Source organism: Panthera uncia, chromosome B4, assembly GCF_023721935.1.
Source record: "Panthera uncia isolate 11264 chromosome B4, Puncia_PCG_1.0, whole genome shotgun sequence".
NCBI lineage: Eukaryota > Metazoa > Chordata > Mammalia > Carnivora > Felidae > Panthera > Panthera uncia.
Window position 1 is genome coordinate 78,108,216 of NC_064809.1, and position 19,262 is coordinate 78,127,477.

General features: G+C 41.7%; 1 protein-coding gene across 5 annotated transcripts in view; it reads right to left on the reverse strand.

The window, feature by feature from the left end:
* Positions 1-1,583: 1,583 nt before the first annotated feature.
* Positions 1,584-19,262, reverse strand: part of CBX5 (chromobox 5) — a 44,469-nt gene continuing 26,790 nt past the window's right edge. For all 5 annotated transcript variants that reach the window (XM_049625647.1, XM_049625646.1, XM_049625649.1 and 2 more), the window contains 3 exons: positions 14,789-14,975; positions 11,655-11,755; positions 1,584-9,987 (listed from right to left, as the gene is read on the reverse strand). In XM_049625647.1, coding sequence (XP_049481604.1) covers positions 9,837-9,987; positions 11,655-11,755; positions 14,789-14,975 — 439 coding nt within the window. In that variant the 3' untranslated portion in view covers positions 1,584-9,836. The remainder of the gene's footprint in view (positions 9,988-11,654; positions 11,756-14,788; positions 14,976-19,262) is intronic.

Consider the following 19,262-nt stretch of genomic DNA (forward strand, 5'->3'; position numbering starts at 1 on the left):
TAAGAATCCCCAGTGCCTGTATGGCACGCTCACCACACCAGCTGGCCCCAGCTTTTGCCTTGTGCCCCCACCCTCCTCCACGGGTCACTTGGGTAGCAGCTTGGCATGTCCTCAGGATGTAATGGGTTCCCCTCTTGCACATGCTCATGTGCAGCAGCCCTTGACAACCGGGGCTCCCGCTCCCCTCCAAAGGTAGAGGCTGCCAGGGGGCCCCGCTTCCTCTAACAGACCACGTGCACTCAGCAACCCACCTAAGCACAGACCCCCACACTCGGTCCTGCAAGTTCCCCCGGCTGTCAGTGCCGCATCGATCTCACTAGCTCCGCAGCTCTTTAGGGGAGACAAAGGGGGAGGCAAAACAGCCCGGCTCCGGGCTTGCCCAGCACACGGAGAGGCAACATTCCTGGGAGAAGAGTTATGAGCAATGATGAGCTCATCTGAATGAGGGCCATGCGGGCGTACCCCCTGACACACTGGAGGAAAACAAAAAGCAAGACGCAGTTGTTTAGGAGCGGGGGTGCGGGCGTCCAAACCCCGGAGCCGCACCTTCTGCGGGCCCTGGGCAGAGACAAAGTGGCGCGAGGGTGCGGGAGCTGCTAGGAAAGGGAAGGAAGGGGGCAAGCAGTCCCAGGCTTTGGAGGTGGGAAATAAATAATGTCCAGAAGGGGCTGGCTCTGAAGTGGACCAAATGGCTCTCCTGTCCCATGTTTATGGGGTCATGGACCATTAAACCAGCCAACCTACAGATGTCTTCATAAGACTTTACGAGATTAGGCTGGGGAGACCCTATAACTCAGCAGCAAGAAGGGAAAACGAGAGGGAAGAATTGCAGATAAGAGATGTGGAAACGAGGCCTCAGCCTTCGGGGGGCGGGGGGGGGGGCGGTTGCAGTTCAGTGGGAGGAGGTCTGGCTTCTGGAACCTCTCCGGCTTCCTCACCCTACTTTGGTGAGAGTTTCTGCCTGTCTCCATTAGATTGAAAAGCGCATCAGGCTTTTACTAATTAATAATTATAAACTATTATTTAACATACTTTCCTCCTAATCCAACTTCCAGTTGCTACCTACCCCCACCCCACCACGTTCCTGACCCACAATCAGGTCCTCAGAGAAACAGTTTCTTTGGCACTTGTGAAGCAAATCAGAAAAGATAATAAAATAGCTATATTTACAAGCTCACGCACATTGGGATTTTCAAGCCTGATTTAGATGGTCAGTATGGTTTTCCACAAATTTTCATAACCAGGAGCGGACTCTTCTGGGGGTCCCTGGGAGGCTGAAGGCTAATATTTACTCTCTGGGCCACTAGTATAGCGCTGAGTGCATCCAGAGACCAGGAAGGCAGTCTGAACAGGTTATTAGGGAATAGAATAGGGAACAGGATACATGGTCTCTTATTCCCTCAGGCTTGCGCCACCCTGTGGCGATTTGCAGAAAGTCAGAGACCAACAATCCTCAGGAAAAAAGCCCTTGTTCTGGAAGTCTCGCAGCTCTTTCGGAAAGGCATTTGTGACTAGTTGACATTCCAGGGCCCAAGTTAAGGAAGGGTGTCAGACCCACATCTTCAAAACCACCACTCAGGATCCATATTTGAAAAGCAACCATTTATTAGAACCAATACAAGAGTATGAAAAGAGGGAAAAGAGGGTGGAAGAGGGGGAGAGAATGAGGTCTGCATCAATGTCAGTTGTGGAAACACATAAATTGCCTACTTTTAAACATTTACATTTAAAAGGCGAACATATATATATATCACTTATCCTAAAAAAATAAAAAAAAATGAAAAGCAGACATGTTTGGCTGAACTAAAACCAAGAAACACAACCAAAACTCCCCCACAAACCAAAAAGATCCATAGAGAATTCAACTTCCCATTTTTCCACTTAGAAATCTGGCTACCAAGTGTGATGTGTTTTGTGACTCAGGATGGGACAGAGTGCGGAAAGAAGCCCAGCCTCTTGAGTCTCTCGGATCCCATCCTGTGAGAAAGGGCAAGGGCTGCTGGGCCACGGGTGAGTCAACTCCTGGCTACTTGGCAGGAGGCAGGAGGTCAGACTGTGCGCTCTCCACCCTCCAGGACTCCACAGAACCACCTGGTGCCGCCAGCGCTGAGTGAACAAAGTCCACAGAGCGCGGAGAACCGGAATGTGACTGCAGCAAGGGGCCAGGACCTTGTGCTTTTCCATGGGTTACACATCTAGGGCCAAGGAGAGGGGAAAGGAGAAAGAGCCCTGTGGGGAAGAGGAGCTGGCTGAGCCCACATCTGGGCAAGTAGAAATAGTGTCCAAAGTTTTCCCAAACCGGAGGAAAAAGAGGTCAAGGTCAGATTCAGACTGTGGACACAGAAAAAGAGGACAAATGAGTACAGTAAGTTGGATGAAGCTTTAAGGAGTATCACTGCCTCATTCTGAGTGTTAAATGTATCTCTAGACAAAAACTTTCCCACAGTGGCTCTTTTTTGGTAGGGGATGGACAAAGTGGTTATGTTTATTGAACCAGCTGGTTCCTATGGAGAGGCGAGGGTGCAGTGATTCCATTCAGGGGGCAATAAAATCAACGCTATAAATTCAGCCCACTGTGTTCATTTTGCTCCTGAGACAGCTGGAGTCTGCTTCAATCCCATGGGGAACAGGACCTTAACACCCAACCTGCAGAAACAAGCAATAGCGTCCCTGCCTCGTGGTTCCCTAATCCAATACTCTTGGGTCTGAAACAGCCTCTCTTCGTGGATGCAAGACATAGAAAATACTAAGTGCCTTCCCCCATGACATCCTAAGTCTGGACTATTAAGACTCCAACATTCACAAAAACACTGTCAACATCTGAACTAGCAGCTTTGATGAGGGGTGGGGGTGGGGGGCAGAGAACTTGCCGAGGTCACTGGCAGTTCCAACCTTGGGACAGCTCAGTGAGGACTAAAGCCCGTGTCAGGCCTAGACTTTAGACTTCGGCTCAAGGCATCCTCCAGCGAGGACCCTACGGTACTCTACCAACTTTGATTTACAATGCCTCACAACACCCCTGTGAGGTAGGTCAGTATCATTAACCCCATTTGACAGATGGGGAACTGAGGCATTGGAAGGAGTGACTTGCCCAAGGTCAGCCATTATGAATCAGTTGAGGAGGTTGGCACACGTAGTCAGCATCCACTCAATTCTTGTTCCACTCCCCAGGGCATTTTACTTCTTAGGGCGCACTTGCAAGCAAAGGAAGTCAGCAGGTACACCTTACACTGCAAACTAGATGATCTCCATCAACCCACAAGTATTAACACAGAGCCTATTCTTTATCTGGCATAACACAAGGAAGCTTGGAGACACAAACTGCTTCTGAAAGCCACGTGTTAATGGATATTCTGCAAATAAAATTCCATTTCAAGCATTAAGGGCATGAATTCTTTCATAAAGAAATATTCACTTTATCGTGAAGGACTAAGTCACGCTGATTTCCCAGAGTTCTGTGTGAGAACCCCCTACTCCTAAATCCTGAAATTCAAGAACAAAACCTCATTTAAACAAGAACCTTGTCCCCAGCAGTGATCTTGATCGTGCGTGGAGTTGCAAGGTTGGGAGGGGAGAGGGTGGGGGGCAAGATTAGCAACAACAGTGCCGGTGGCAGCAGCAGTCCCTATGGGACGAGGCAGGAGGCAGGGATCCTTCTGCTGCCACTGTCCTTCCCCTCAATGGCCACAAGGCATCTTTCCAACTTTCTGTCCCAGCCCAACCTCAGGAGTTGCAGTATCTTCATGAATGGCTCTCAAAATTAAGGATGTGAATGGTGACCCCTAGTTTTCCATTCAGGGAGAAGGGATAAAGTGTTCTCTAGAACTACTTGTAAGACTCTCGTAATATTCTTTAAAATCCTGACAGGGGCCTAACTTTTTGACAAAAGAAAGCTAAAAGGAAAAGCACTTTCCCCCCTCCTTTGGACTACGGCTGGACTCTGGTAGTAATGATTAAGACCCTTGTCCTAAAACTAGGGGGAAAAAAACTAAATACACAGTCAGTCCTAGCTTTGAATCAAATCCTAAAGCTACTGGAAACTGCAAAACACGGACTTGAGCCTTAAAAGTGCTGTGACACAATTAAACTCTATCTTCTCGGGTCTCCTTAAAGAATCTCCAGGCAGGAAGCCCCTCTTTTCCTCTGTGCCCCCACTCACAGTAGCCAGAGTAGCTGGACTCTTAACATACCTCAGAAGCTCAAAGAATGATTTGCCAACATACATGGTATAATGTCCACCAGGGTTACTCTAATGCCAGGAAGGACCGACCATCCCAAGATCTAAATATACACCTTTTTTTACTCCTGACCAACACTGGACAAGCCCAGGTGATGGTAATATTCAAGACTGATTAAAATGACAATGACAGTTCAGGTTCAGTCTGTTTGGAATTCCTCAAAAAGTGTGATGAACTGGCCACTGGCGTCTAGATCAACTGTGAGGTCATACTTGTCAATGCCAGGGGACACAGACAGCTTTAGCGCGCGCGCATGCTCGCTCTCTCTCACTCACACACAAACAGACTGGCAAGATAAAAAGTTCATTGCATTCAATTTAGCCTAATTTCTTGATAATAGTTTCCTATTAGATTTTCCGATTAATACTGATGGCTCTTACCTAGGCTGTGATAATTAGGTTTTGATCTATTGTGACATTAATGATCACAATCAGTTGACTTTGAAATTGTCTTAATTAATGGCTCTTCCCTCCTCAGCTGCCTCCAGTGCAGGTTCTATCCCCTCCCCCCACCGCCGTGTTTTAACTCTTTCTTACTGATCCCAGAGACAAATAGCAGTGGAGGATCACTTCCCATAAACCAAGATTTTAAGCTATTTTAAAACATTTCTCTGACAGAAGAACAATACGAGATGACGAAATGAGGATCCGGATGAAAAGGCAAGAGAATGTGCTGTCGAGGCATAGAAAAAACTCCATGTTAGAAAACCACCAAAGTCAAGCATGATGTTATAGAGTGGCAATGACAAGTTGAAGTCACTCTAAAAAGACAAGATGAGGTAGTTTACAATTCAAGAAATCCAGCACAAGCACAAAGAAATTAGAATTGTCTTTATGAAGCTATCCAAAGAACCTGCACATTGTAATTTTCCAGAACAGTTACTCTTCATTCCTGGGAATTCTACCAAAGTCAGTCAATTCTCAGTTACCCAGGCAGCGAAAAGTATCTTTTTCTTGTGGTTATACGGTTCAGAACGGAGAATTTTCTTATGGTTAAACTGGTTCTTAACAGGGCTAGGCCTCACCCTCGACTTCCCTAGATTAATTATATCCGAAACTTCAGGGTATGTGCATTTCCAGGACAGAAATCACCACCCTGTAGTGTTAAATAAAACTACACTGCACAGAATACATGGCTCACATGTTAGATGTGCCCCAAGCCTTCTCTGTGGCTAATCTCGTCACTGAAAAGTATGTCCTTGTTTCAGAGTTAAAGCCAACCTCACGTTAATTCTTCCAAAAGGGATGAGAAAATGAAAAAGGTGTCAGCAACTCTGATGGCAATAAGTGTTACAGAACCCACAATAATGTCACCAACACCGAACTGGATATGCAACACAGATAATACGCTTTCCACAAACAAGGATTCACTAGATCTTAAGAAATACTTTGGCAAAGAGCCTAAAACAGGGATCAAAATGAGGGGTTCTCAATCCCCACTCACCTGTTTTCTCTCTCAGCGACAGCATTTCTAACCAACCTTCAGTTATCCTTATCTTCTGGAATAAAGCAAGTCCTTGTTGTAGTCCATCTATGGCCAGTTAGCTCAGTTCATCCAAGGTCACAGGTCTTTTCCACATATGAATCAACTGTCACCTTCCTACTGCCCCCAAGTCAGAAACATGTCCCCATTTATGGTATTTATTACACTGAACTATTCACAATCAGTTCATCCCACATCAGCATCAAGGTTAAGGCCAGAGACTGCGTCTTCTTGAACTTTGTACCCCCAAGGCCAAAAAAATGCTTGTTGAATAAAAAGAATGTTGACGTACACTCAGGTGGCTGGAATATGGACAGTTCAATACAAATCCACTATTATTAATTGGGTGGGGACACTGATTTCTGAGCATATACTCCTGGATGCAACGCTGGTAATATCTCTGTTTTTGAAAACGTAACTGTTACAATTAGCGGTAAAGCCAGCATCAAACTCGAATACACTGGATCCAGACCATTCCTCTCTCCACCCTGCCACAGGTATGCTTACCTGGCGGTTCAATTACAAAGGTACAGATCGCAACAGTGTGATTTTTACTCTAAGAATCTAAACCAAAAGGATGGAATCATGGTGCAAAATGAGCTTTTCCTTTGACCTCATTTGTGAGAAACAACTTCCACATTTCAAATCTGATGACATAACCCTTCCTGGGGTTCTCATGGCATTGCGAAGTAGTATTTTAGGCCCTCAAATTCAAACCCTAAGGGCAAAAACTGCTCCCCAGCCCAGACACAAGATAGATCCCTCTGACCCCTGACCGTACCTTAGGTGAGCTAGACTAAATGCCAACCCAACAGAATCACAAGATGAAAATCCCAAGCACCTTCCCAAAAGCCCTAGGATCTGACCTGAACAGATGGAAAATGGCCTCCAGGAGGCCAGCTACAGAACAGAAATGAAGAGAGTTAAGAATAACCTAACTGCCCAAGCTATGGAAACAGGACTAATCTTTCATCACCAATCAAAAGCAGTTCACAGATACGGCTGTAAGACAGCCAAGGACCACCTAGACTTGTGAGCATCAAGGAACACCACCGGCTCAAATGCTCCCTTGAGCAGATGAAAACTGGACTGCAGAGGGAAAATGATACGGCCCTCTCCAGGTTAAAAATGGGTGCTTCCATCAGGACCGATGTTCCTAACAGCTAATCCTAACATGAGGGCATTGGCCCAGAGCTCAGGGCTCAGAAAAGCAGCTACCCTGACCTTGGAAAACTCTGCTGGGCAAGACTCTGCTACTTTCTGTGGAAAGGAAGGTCCTTGAATGTTGATTACAAGAAGAAATTCAGCATCAGAAAGAGGTTTTGAAAGAAGACTAAACACAGGAAAAACATATTTCGAGTACCTGAGACCTAGATGTTTAGGAGTGCTTAGCCCATGGCTACTAACTCTTCTGAGGAGAAAGCCCCATGAAAACAGGTTTCCCTTTGAGGCTGCAATTCTGCAAGGGCCAGCACAGCTACTCAGCACTAACAAATGCCGGGGCACAGGCGGGCATCTGGTTTCCTTTCTGTTGAGGGCTGAAATCAATACTGGCCCCTGGCTCCCTACATTCCTACCGAAGCAGCTGTGGGTAGTCAGGGAAAACAACAAAAATCGTGCTGGCAGCACTCAGTATAAGACCATGATTCAATAAACTGTGAACAGAAAACATGGAGTGAAGAGTAAGGTTTTAAAGGGCTGATGAGTTGTAGATGATACTTCCTTTGTTAAAAGAAAATCAGGTTTTGATGAGTATCTTAAATATTACCTATAACCAGGGCAACCACATGCCCCAGGTTTCTCGGGACCAATCTCAGCACAAAATAATTCCATGGTGTTCTTTGTCCAATGCTAGGTCTTGGTCTTAAAAATACTGTCACTGTAGTTTACAGGCCCACTGCTCCTGGGAGGCACACTGGCTACATGGATAAGGGGTGATTTTCTCCACCTGCAAATCAACAGACCCAGATCACCTCCTGAGGGGCTCTGGCCTACTTTTGTCTTATTCTTGTCTACCCTAATTGATATTCTTGGCTCTTTGTAGGACAAATTTGTTTCCTGACCATCCTTTCTTTTAGATGCCCATCAGATTAAGTACTAAGCAATTATCTAGCACTTGATCTAGACCTTGAATTCTTTCAGAGTAAAGAAAGATGGAGATAAAAACTCCTACCCACTTGAGCTATGGGTTAGGAGTTCTCACCCAATCACATTACCATTCAGAAGGATTTTCCTGGATGACTTAAACCAAAAGCTTCATTGTTCCAGTCTGTCATGTCACTGCAGCAACAGCTGTCTTCTCAACTGTGCAGTATAATTTTTGACATAATTTATACAAGCACACAGAATTCAATCAGCAGCTGAGCAGGAAAGCAATGGTAACAAATGCTATGAATGGGTATATGATTTGCATATTATTCAGCTCATCTGTGGACTGGAGCAATCTATCCATTCCCCCGATTACTCTGAATCATCTAGAAATGGCTGAATGCTCCTGGCCAGACAGCTACATGCTTTAAAAATCAAAAGCAACAACGAAAACAACCTCAATGGCTGGTGAACTCTAGAGTTAAGGCTATTTCAAGCATTTATTCTTAATTCCTCAGCTTTGGACTGGGACACAGATGCTCATAACCCTGCTATTTCCTTACTTTTAGACTTGTTTCTCTAGCCACCCCCCCCCCCCCCCCCCCCCCGAAAGAAAATGGTTAAAGAGAAGTAGGGCATTTCTTGGGGCACAAAGGCAGAAGGATATGGTAATAATCTCTCAATATAATGGCAAAGCAGGAGGAAGCCAAAAGTGAAATCTTTTGCTGAGTAGGGACAGAAGGTTGTGCCAGCATGCTAATGCCAGGGCCTGTCACTCTAAGGTGATAGTCTTCCACAGAAATGCATTTTTAAAAATAAGATACAACAAAGAGTTTGAGGGTGGAAAAAGGGAAGAGTATTATAATACTTTGGGGACTCTTGGTGGCAAATCCAGGAGTCAACAAAGCAGGAAATTTAGGACTATAAACACTATGAATATTTAAAATTTGATGTTGTGGCCATGGCTCCCCTCCAAGAATTCCCCACTGAAAATAATGGCATGGAGGGGACACTTGGGTCCACGGAGAAGTGAGAGTCAGGTCTGAAGCCTCTTTGGTAACAGGAATGCTTTGGGAGGCCACAAAAGTTGGCAGGGCTGGAGGGTGCCTAGCACCTTGGCACAAGCAAGCACCAGGCAGTCACTCACACCTACATAAATATATAGTCCAAATGTGAGGGATGGAAGGAAATAATACATATATACCATATGTGATAATAAAGACAATTATATCCTACCCCATCATCCTCATGTACTAATAGCTAAAAATCTCCACAGTTAACATTCTTGTCATTGTATGACCGACTACACCACCTTGCAGAAGTAGAATCAAGGATTGCTAAGAAACAAGGCCAAAAGTCCTGGAGCTAAGAGTGCCTTGACAAATTTGAGTGTAAAATTTCAAGTCCTCAAAAGGATGGAGCTATTCTGGGAGGATGAGTGGGGATGAACAACAGAGGGTGGCCCAGAAGACCACACCAGGAACCCTGTATTCTACTGGGTAGAGCTGAATGAGGTTGGGAAAGCCCCAACAGGTAGGCAGTTGCTATTGGCTTTTTAAAAAGATGGGAACATCTTTTCCATCCCAACATCTCAAAACAAAAGCTAGCTGGTCATCAACATGTTCTAAGAACCAAAGCAAGAAACCAAAATTCATCATCATTATAACAAAATCCCCCAATCTAAAAAGCGACTAACCCTGAAAAGATCAAGACTCTAAGATGTTTAAAAAGTTAAAACTCATCTTGAGGTCACAGGGGAGCAGAAGGAAGAGATCAGGGCAAAGGAAAAAATTGTGGGAATTACACACAGTATGTAAATGCCTGGTCTTCACAGAGAGACACTTATCATGAATCAGACCATCAGTTATGTTACAAGAGAACCAATACCAACATTTCTCCTGTGGAGCACAGTGATAAGCACATTTTTTATGGATGTGTTTAGGATAGAACAGGGTGGGCAGAAGGGAGAGGAGGCAGGGAGGTGAATGTATTATATACAAAGAGAAATGACAGAGACCACCCCCTCCTTTAGCTCTTTGCTGTTTCTTTCTCTTTGTTTTCCGCGTCCTCAGGATAGGCATGCCACGTCAGTCTCTCTTCATAAAATGCTATCACAATCTGTGGACATTTTACATTAGCTTCTTTTGCAAGAACCAGGTCTGCTTCATCTGTGTCTTTCCTGGAGAGAGAGAATACAAGACTTAGAAGGAGAGGAAGTAAGAATGAGAGATAATCTATCTAAACCAAGGTTTATGTTGTTATATGGATTTAACAGACTTGATTTCCTCTCCATCTTGATTTCAAGGTGAGAAGGACCCTAACAGCTCAGTATTTTCAAGGAGAAATTCAAGTAAATAAAAATTACCAGGGAGTATCATTTAACTACCACATCAGACAGAAACAGAAGTCTTCAGCTAGAACTTAGATGAAAAACAGAAGGCTTAATCAAAAGGCTGAAAATGAAATTATATAAATTTCGCTCCTGTAATTCTGATTTGTGTGTATGAGCATGTGAGTGAACACACGATCAAACCTACATTCAGTCCTATTGATTATGCACAGATTGATCAACCCAGTTTCTGGATCATCTGAGTGAAAAGGTCTTAACCTTCCTCATCTTGTGGCCTTTTAAACACTCATTGTCCTTTTGGAGAGAACTATGGATTGGAATAATAAGAAAACAGAAATTTAAGTCAGCAACAGTACTTATACAAGGGAGAATAAAGGAGAATGTAAAATTTAGTCACTAAAATGAAATGTAGGAATTAACTGCAAATCTCAATTATCCAAGTTTAGAAAGGCTCTACTACCACGTAGGACAGAAAAACACAGCAAGTCTTAACCAGGATTCCAAATCGAGAAAAAAAATATTTTAAGTTAAAATTCCACCGACACATGAGCAAAGACAACTACCTCCTTTTCTAGAAAACGGAGATATTTAATTCATAGAGGTAAGTATTACAGATGAAAAGAGGAGGGGAAAACACACAGCTCAGAGCAGATACTCAAATTTGGACTGCGGTGGGGAAAAAAAGCTAGTTAATATGTGAATGTAAATCGTGTAACGCATATGGCTGAGTGGAAAAAGCAGTCAATACAGCTCCTTACTTCTGACAGAGTATAATGATTCTTCAAATCTAGGCTTCTGGGTAATTTACCAGCAAAATTTCGATCAGATAAAATATTAAACCTTTTGATTCTACAACTTTTAAGGTAAATTAGCTTCCTCAGCAGCAATGCGGCATGAAGCCTCTATCTAGAGACCAAGCTTAAATCACAAGCCCAGAATACTTGGAAACAGAGAGGTGGTGAGGGCCACACCATAAATCACCCTGTCTTTAAGAAACCAAATTGAGGGGAAGTAACTACACTTTCCTCTAAGAGACATTCCCTCCACCGGATGAAATAACTTATGCTTTGGCTAGTATTAGTCTTAAAGCTTTTTGTTGAGATTATTTTTCTCTTTTAGACATCATTCAGTTGTTTTGATCCTCAGTGATGGCAGAAAGCCTCACTCAACTCCCATCTCATGGCCACAGGCTCATGGTCTGATGGTAAATGATTCAGAACTGTGTAAATAAATGGTTAGGTCATGTCTACAGGGTTCCTACCTAAAGCTACCTTAGGTATTGGGGCTAATGTAATTTGGCTTAATACCAAAGCTTGGGAATATCTTAAATTCATTCTCGATCATAATTCCCGTTAATACTAATAGGTGATATGAGCCAAAGATCTTTGACAATCAAAATTCTTTGTTGGGGAATACTCGGTCTTCCCTATCTTCCATACAAACTCAAGCCACTGGCAAAGAAACACAATTGTACACTGAGGCCCAATCTCTCTCACCATTTCATTAGGAACATTAAATCGCCACAGGAATCTGTCGCCCCAATGATCTTTTCTGGTTCCAGTCCTCTCTCAAAGCCCCGAGCGATATCATTGCTCTGCTATAAATAGAAGATAAAGAAAGTTTACAGCTTGGAGAAGAGTAAAAAAAAAAACCCTGTTTCTCAGCTCAACAAAGCACAACCTAAGTTCATTTTGTCACCAATTCAAAGAATTCTTAGAACTTAAGAAATACAATAGTGGGCCAGCCAGTGACAGTGATGCTAAGAGATATTTTTGTAAGAAGATGCAGTTGTCTTTCTAATACTCCTTCACAGGATTAGGAAATGGCCCCCAAAACTCTTTCATATCCCGTAAGACATCCTGAAATCATCATCTAGGAACTCATCTAACCCTGTAATCAAACCTCCTTGATATTATGAATTCACTACCCCTACAATGCTGCTTCCAAGATGATAAACAAGTCCATGCTTACCTGAACTAAACCCTTTTTCGCTTTATAAACTTCAAATATACCACGTCTTAATTTTTTAGACATTTAGTTTAACAGTGACCAATATTTCTAATACTTTTTTTTTTTTTTAACATAGTCCTCTATATGTATGAAAGAACAGCAGTAAGAATGATTCAAGGCAGTACCATAAAACAGCAAATTTCTTTCAGAGCTCACATACTGCAATACCCGCATGCTTGGAGAAGAGGGCCTGGTCTATGCCCATCCCCTCCTGAAGGAGAGAACAGAACTGTTCATTAGAGAACAGAACTGGACAGTGATTTAAAACAAACTGATCATTTTCTAGATTACTCAAACTTGGCCAAAATGTAATCATGCAATCAAGACAAGAGTACACCCGACTCAAGGGTGATGGCACTGGTTGCGAGCAAAATGGTGAAATTTTAGACAAACCAGGTAATTTTAAAAACCTTATTATAGAAAATAATGCAAGCTTATCTAGTGGCAACATAAAAAAGATTTAGAAAGACTCCCCAAATGAACTAAATCTCTGATGTCTGATTTTCATAATAAAATCTCTTTGATCTGATATTCACCCTGCTTTTTTCTGAGACACAAAGTATTCAGGATCCAGGTGGTCCCCAAAGATACCAGAACCCACACTGGGAAGGAAATTCCATGCACGGATCAGGGGAGATACTGACTCAAAACACAGCCTCTTTTGGGGGCGCTTAAGGGGAGGAGGTTCCCAGATGTGCACACAGCTGCTCACAGCTGGAATGCTGGCGCACGAACTGAGTCGTAAATCATAGCTGGCGGCTGAAAACAGTTTGCCACATAGGGAGGGAAGGGAAGAAAAATGTTCAAGCTGCTGAAAAGGAGCCGAGGCGAGGAAAATGCTAAAATCATCACACAGGCAGTAATCTTAAATCAGGCATAATGCCGACTAACAAATTTCTTCTGCAGTGGTCTAAAGAAAGAAACGTAATCCCCTCCTGTATCTTTAAAACATACAATCACCTATCTTTCTGGCTGCCTACCTGACAGCCGGGAGCACTGCTGAGAATGCTGTCAGGGGCCCCAGATGAACATTACAATGTAAGGGACATGTGGGGGTTGTTTTCAAGGTCAGTGGCATCAGAACCTGGCCTTGGAAGACAACTCTCTATGCTGGCCAGTAGGTCTAAGCCAGATTGTTCCTTTTCAAAAGGACAGAAACCTTACGTTGAGGAAAAACAAACTATATGGCACAAATGGCTAGTCACAAGTCTTACACTGTGCCATTTGGTCTCTTTACTTACCTAGAAAATGAATCAAATGACAAAAAAACAGAATACAAAGGACTAATAAAAAAGGAAAAAAAAAAAAAAAGAACCAAGTCTTAGCTCCTTAGAGAAGGGAAGGCATTCTCAAATCCTCATCAGTACACTATACCATAATGATATACACCCCTCACCAGAATAGTTTTAAAAAATAAGGTTGTAAAAAATAAAATTAATCAGGGAAACAAATAAGGAGACAAACACAAACCCAGAGTCCACTTTCACTTGTAGCTTCCAATCTTTCACTCTTATTTTCAATTCTTTTGGAATGCTGATCTCCCATTTTCTCTATCACTTATATATAGGTCTTTGATGCCTAGGGTCCGACCCACAGAAATCTAAATGTAATTGGTCTGGGGTGCATCTTGGGTACTGGATCTTTTCTTTTTTTAAGCCCCCCCCCCCCCCGGTGATTCTAATATGCAGCCAGGGCTGAGAACTAATGTTCTAGAAAAATGGGTACCAAGTAGAATGAAGATAAATAGAGACGCTTATGGCAGTGATGCTGAAGATTCAGAAGTGGACTTATGCTTTTATTTTATTAAACGTTAAAGGTATGATAGATACATCCTTCACCACAAAAGGCTTCATAACCTTGAAATAAACGAGTGGAAGCTGGTGGGGTGTGTGTGTATGTATGTGTGTGTACACAGATAGATGAAAAAAGAGCGGTAAGAACAGTGCTTATGCTAGTTATTTGAGAGCTGAAGATCAGAAGGATTAAAGCAACTGAATCAAACCAATATTTCATAAACACACTTTCCAAACTGAACAATAAAAAGATTCAAGAGATGAAAATTAATTTATTTGGAATATGTAGAATAAGATCAAAAGAGAAAATACCCATGCCACTGAACTGTACACTTTAAAATAGTTAACTGTATGTTATGCGAATTACACCTCAATTTTAAAAAGTGAGAGAATATAAAAGTTTGAAAATAAGTGCTACCTTTGGAACAAAAGGAAAAAAGTAAAGTAGTAAACATTTTAAAACCCTTTTTGTAGACTTAAAAATGTCAAGTCCCTCCCCATCTAAGATAACCTAGCTGCCTTACTCATGGAAAAGACAGGGAGTGGCTGGCTGCCTGTTTTAGAGGGATTTAATTTTGCCACCTTAATACAATTCAGTGAAACGCATACAGTATTACATTTCTCACTCAGCCAGGAGGGGGCGCTGTAGTCAATAAACATATCTCCCTGGAAGCTCTTTTGTTCAACAAATTACCTTGCAGACCATCCTTAGAAAAGAAACAACCATAATAAGGCTGGGGGGGTGGGGGGGGGGTGCGGGGCAGCAGGGGGAGGGCGGGCGAGTGGCAAAACAATTGTTTGTGGGGAAAAGGGAAAAGGAAGCTTACCTCTCTCTTTTTTTTGGATTTGATATCATCAGCATTGTTCGAGAAATTGGATTTCCTCTTGTTACTTTCTGACTTCTCCCTGGGTTTGTTATTTTCACCCTCCTTCATCTTCTTATACTTTTTCATAAACTCAGAAATTAGCTCAGGGCAATCCAAATTTTTCTCAGGTTCCCAAGTATTGTGCTCCCTGGGCACAAAGAATGGAAAGAAAAAGAAAAAAAAAAAAAAAAAAAACGGAAAGAATGAGGGGGAAAAAAAATCGAATGCTTTCTTAAAGACAGGTAGGCAAAACGAAAAAAAAAACCTATACTTAAAAGAGATAATAAATTTGATCCCAGGATCTATCCAAGAGAAATGAAAAAATATATCCACAAAGAAACTTGCACACAATTACTTATAGCAGCATTTTAACAGCCAAAGACAGAAAACAATTCAAATGTCCATCAACTTGTGAACGGATGAATAAATGCGATATATCTACACATAATAATACTATTCAGCAACAAAAGAAACGCAATACTAATTAATACATGCCACAATATGAAAGAACCTCAAAAATAATAAGCTGAAAGAAACCAGATGCAAAAGGCTATATATTACTGGATTCCATTTATATGAAATGTCTACTAAAGACACACTTAGAGACAAAAAGCAGACCAGTAGTTCCTCGGGGCTGAGGTTTGGGATTAACTACAAATGAGTTCAAGGGCATCTGGGGAGATTACGGAAATTCTAAAAGTTGAGTGTGGTAATTAATAGTGGCTACACAACTCTATGACTTTACTAAAATTTGTTGAATTGTACATTTTCAATGAATGAATTTTATGGTATGTAAATTATACCTCAATAAAGCTTTTAAAAACTCAAACATGAATTCTGCTTTTAAGTGGCAAAATGTGATTTCATACCTATGAGAATCCTAAGGAATAACATAGTAAGACCTGCACCCCCAGTTTACACTAACTTTACTAACACTAATTTTACTTATTTTGAAGAAATATCAACAATTATTGAAGGACTGAAAATAATTATTAAGAAAAAAGGTAGTGACGGCTTCAATCATTAGAATATAGGCAAATGGTAGGAAGACAACTCAGAAGTGGGATTTGGAATGTTTTATTCAATGCTATGGATTCAAGACTACTGTTACTAGTCAAAATACATTTTTATATTAATAAAAAAACCCAAACTGAATAAATGAGTTTAATTAAACTTGGATCATGGGAGTCCCATTAAGAGAAAAACAAACAGTTATTATTCACAAAGTTGTTCTATGTATTCCTGGCATGGGTTTTGGAAAACCAAACTACCAACTGCATCAGAAGCTTATGGAATCAAAGCATGAAATGTACCTACATGGGAAAAACCAGACCAGGCATCCTTTTCACTCCTAGCCAGTGGCAGAAGTTCTTTCAGTTAACAGAGTATTACTAGTTTATATTAAAGTACACCTAAAAATGTATTTTAGTTGTAGGATGATTAATGATTATATGTGAATGAAAATGATTTAAATGTAGAAAATGATTTCTACAATCCTTTCACGGACTTGGGAAAAAATTTAATGTATGCACTATCATTTTAAATATTGTTTTTTAAGGTGTCTTTAGATGGGCATGGTTTGAACACATGCCAGAATAACTTGACTTAAGCAGAATAATGGAAAAATCTGGTATTTACTCTAGATTTAAATAACCTTCTGCAAAAAGAGCTTGAGAATAAGACAAAATGTATTTCAAAATCATCTGAGCTAAAACTAGAAAAGACTCTCCTTCATAGCTCTTCTTTCAGCAAAAAACAAAAAACCACCTCATACAGTAACTTTCCCCCAAATCCACAAACCATATAGCTTACTATCCCAGAAGAAATTAAGACACCAAAAGCAAGAGGCATGCCAACACTGTGACACAACTAGGCAGACATGGGGGGATAGGAGAGAGTCTCTACTGACAGCAAGGCAAGCCGGTCCTGTAATGCTATAATAGGTTTATCTCTTCTCCTACCATATTAGTACTGCTGCTTCTACATCAACCAATTTTCCCCCAAAAGACAGCATGATATAATTTAAAAAGAGCCTGGGCCATCAGGGCCAAGAAATCGGATACTGGATCCTTGTGCCAGCACTTAACCAGTGCCAGATGCTTACACTATCTTCGGCAAATAACTTCGCTAACTTCCTCATCTGTAAACTGAAAACACTTCCAAAGGCTGTTATAAGAATTAAAGAGAACACATGAAGTAAAATCTGACCATTGCCTAACAAGCAGTAGGTAGGTACTTAATTATAGACAATGCTGAAGTGGGCAAAATTTGTTCATCTTTAATGAAATCCTGGGCATTTCTGAGAAAGTAAGGACAATTGCTTTAATCCATCTACCTCAAATTGTCTTCCCCCCTTTAATCTATGTAAGCTACCAGTAGCTCAAATACACATATAGTTTCAAGTACCTTTAAAACGACCAAGAGTTTCCAATGGTGATTCACTGGGCCCAATAAGCACCCTTAAAATCTTTCAGTGTTATTTTCTTTAAAGTTTATTCACTTATTTAAGTAATCTCTATATCCAATGTGTGGCTCAAACTCAGGACCCCAAGAATAAGAGTCGCACACTCCACTAAATGAGCCAGCCAGGCACCCCTCAGTATTATTTTAATTCCTATTCCTTGGTCTGTCCAACTTGTATTTCTCATCTCTAAAGGATGCTGTGATACCATTCCTCTTCAGAAATATGAAGGGCATATTCTGATTGCTGTGCTACCTGTGGTGCGGTGTGCTAGAGATGCTAGGCATCCTGTAGTGCACGAGCTGTCCCATCTAAAATGCCAAAAGTGCTCCAAATGAGAAATGTTGACTTACGTACGAAATAACCTTAAGTATGTTCTATAGGCTCCTGATTCAGACCTTTGTCCAAAGACACTGTCAAAACTTGAACCTTTTTAGTATCTTGAAGCCCTACACTTTAATGTTAAGATGTTTGGTATGATAACAATTAGCCACAAGCGGCTTCCGAACGCTTGAAATGTGACTAGTCTGAACTGAGATGTGCTATAAAACATACATCAGGTTTTTAAGACTTAGCATAAAAAACAATGTATGATATTTTAATCTTTAGACTGATTAATGTTGAAATAGCATTTTGATACACTGTGTTAGATAAATTATTAAAATTAATTTCACTTTTTCTTTCTTCCAAGATTTTATTTAAATTCAAGTTTGGTTTTAGGAGTAGAATTTAGTGAATTTCACTCTTCTTTAATGTGGCCACCAAAAAATTTAAAATTACACATGTGGCTTGCATTAGATTTCTATTGGACAGCCACTCCAAGAAGCCTACATCACTTTCTATCAGTTCACTGGGGTTCTGAGAAATCCATTCTTTGTGATCAGGCATCCTGGGAAGGGAATTAATCAGAAATTGAGGCAAAATGTCTAACGATTACACAGCCTCACGTACTTCACCTTTCAAGCTACCTCTTCTGTGCTTCAATATATGTCTAGTTCTATTTCTTGCAAAGAAGAATAATCTCCTTTAGCACTTCAGCATAAAGCCAGATACTTCCTAACAGACATTCCAATCAATACCTCAGTATCACTTGTTTTGTTTGTAATGTTTATTTATTTTGAGAGAGAGAGAGAGAGAGAGAGAGAGAGAGAGAGTAAGTGTGAGCAAGGGAAGGGCAGAGAGAGAGGGAGAGAGAAAATTCCAAGCAGGCTCCACACTCAGAGTGAAGCCTGACACAGAGCTCAATCTCATGACCATGAGATCATGACCTGAGCCAAAATCAAGAGTCAGATGCTTAACTGAGCCACCCAGGTGCCCCACTTCGGTATCATTCTTAAAGCTCATGGATTAAAGGGGAGCCTGGGTGGATCAGTCGGTTGAGCTTCTGATTTCGGCTGAGGTCATGGGCTCAGGTCATGATCTCACAGCTCGTGAGTTCCAGCCCCGCGTCGGGCTCTGTACTGACAGCCCAGAGCCTGGAGCCTGCTTCAGATTCTGTGTCTCCCTCTCTCTGCCCCTAACCCACTCGCATTCTGTCTTTGTCTCTCTCAAAAATAAATAAACATTAAAAAAAAAAAGGGCGGGGATGGGGGGGTGATAGGTTTAGGTCTTAAAAACAAAACAAAAAAAACAAAAAGAAAAAACAAACACACACAAAACAAAACAAACCCCCAAAAACCAAGACTGATAAAGTATATTATTAATTGCAGAAACTAGGGCAATGTGTATCTGAGTGTTCACTCCATTTCTTTTGCTTCAGCTGTACATTTTAAATTAAAACAAAAAAGGGCGCCCGAGTGGCTCAGTTGGTTGAGCGTCCGACTTCGGCTCAGGTCATGATTTCGCGGTCTGTGAGTTTGAGCCCTGCATCGGGCTCTGTGCTGACGGCTCGGAACCTGGAGCCTGCTTCAGATTCTGTGCCTCCCTCTTCTCTGCCCCTCCCCCGCTCATGCTCTGTCTCTCTCTGTCAAAAAT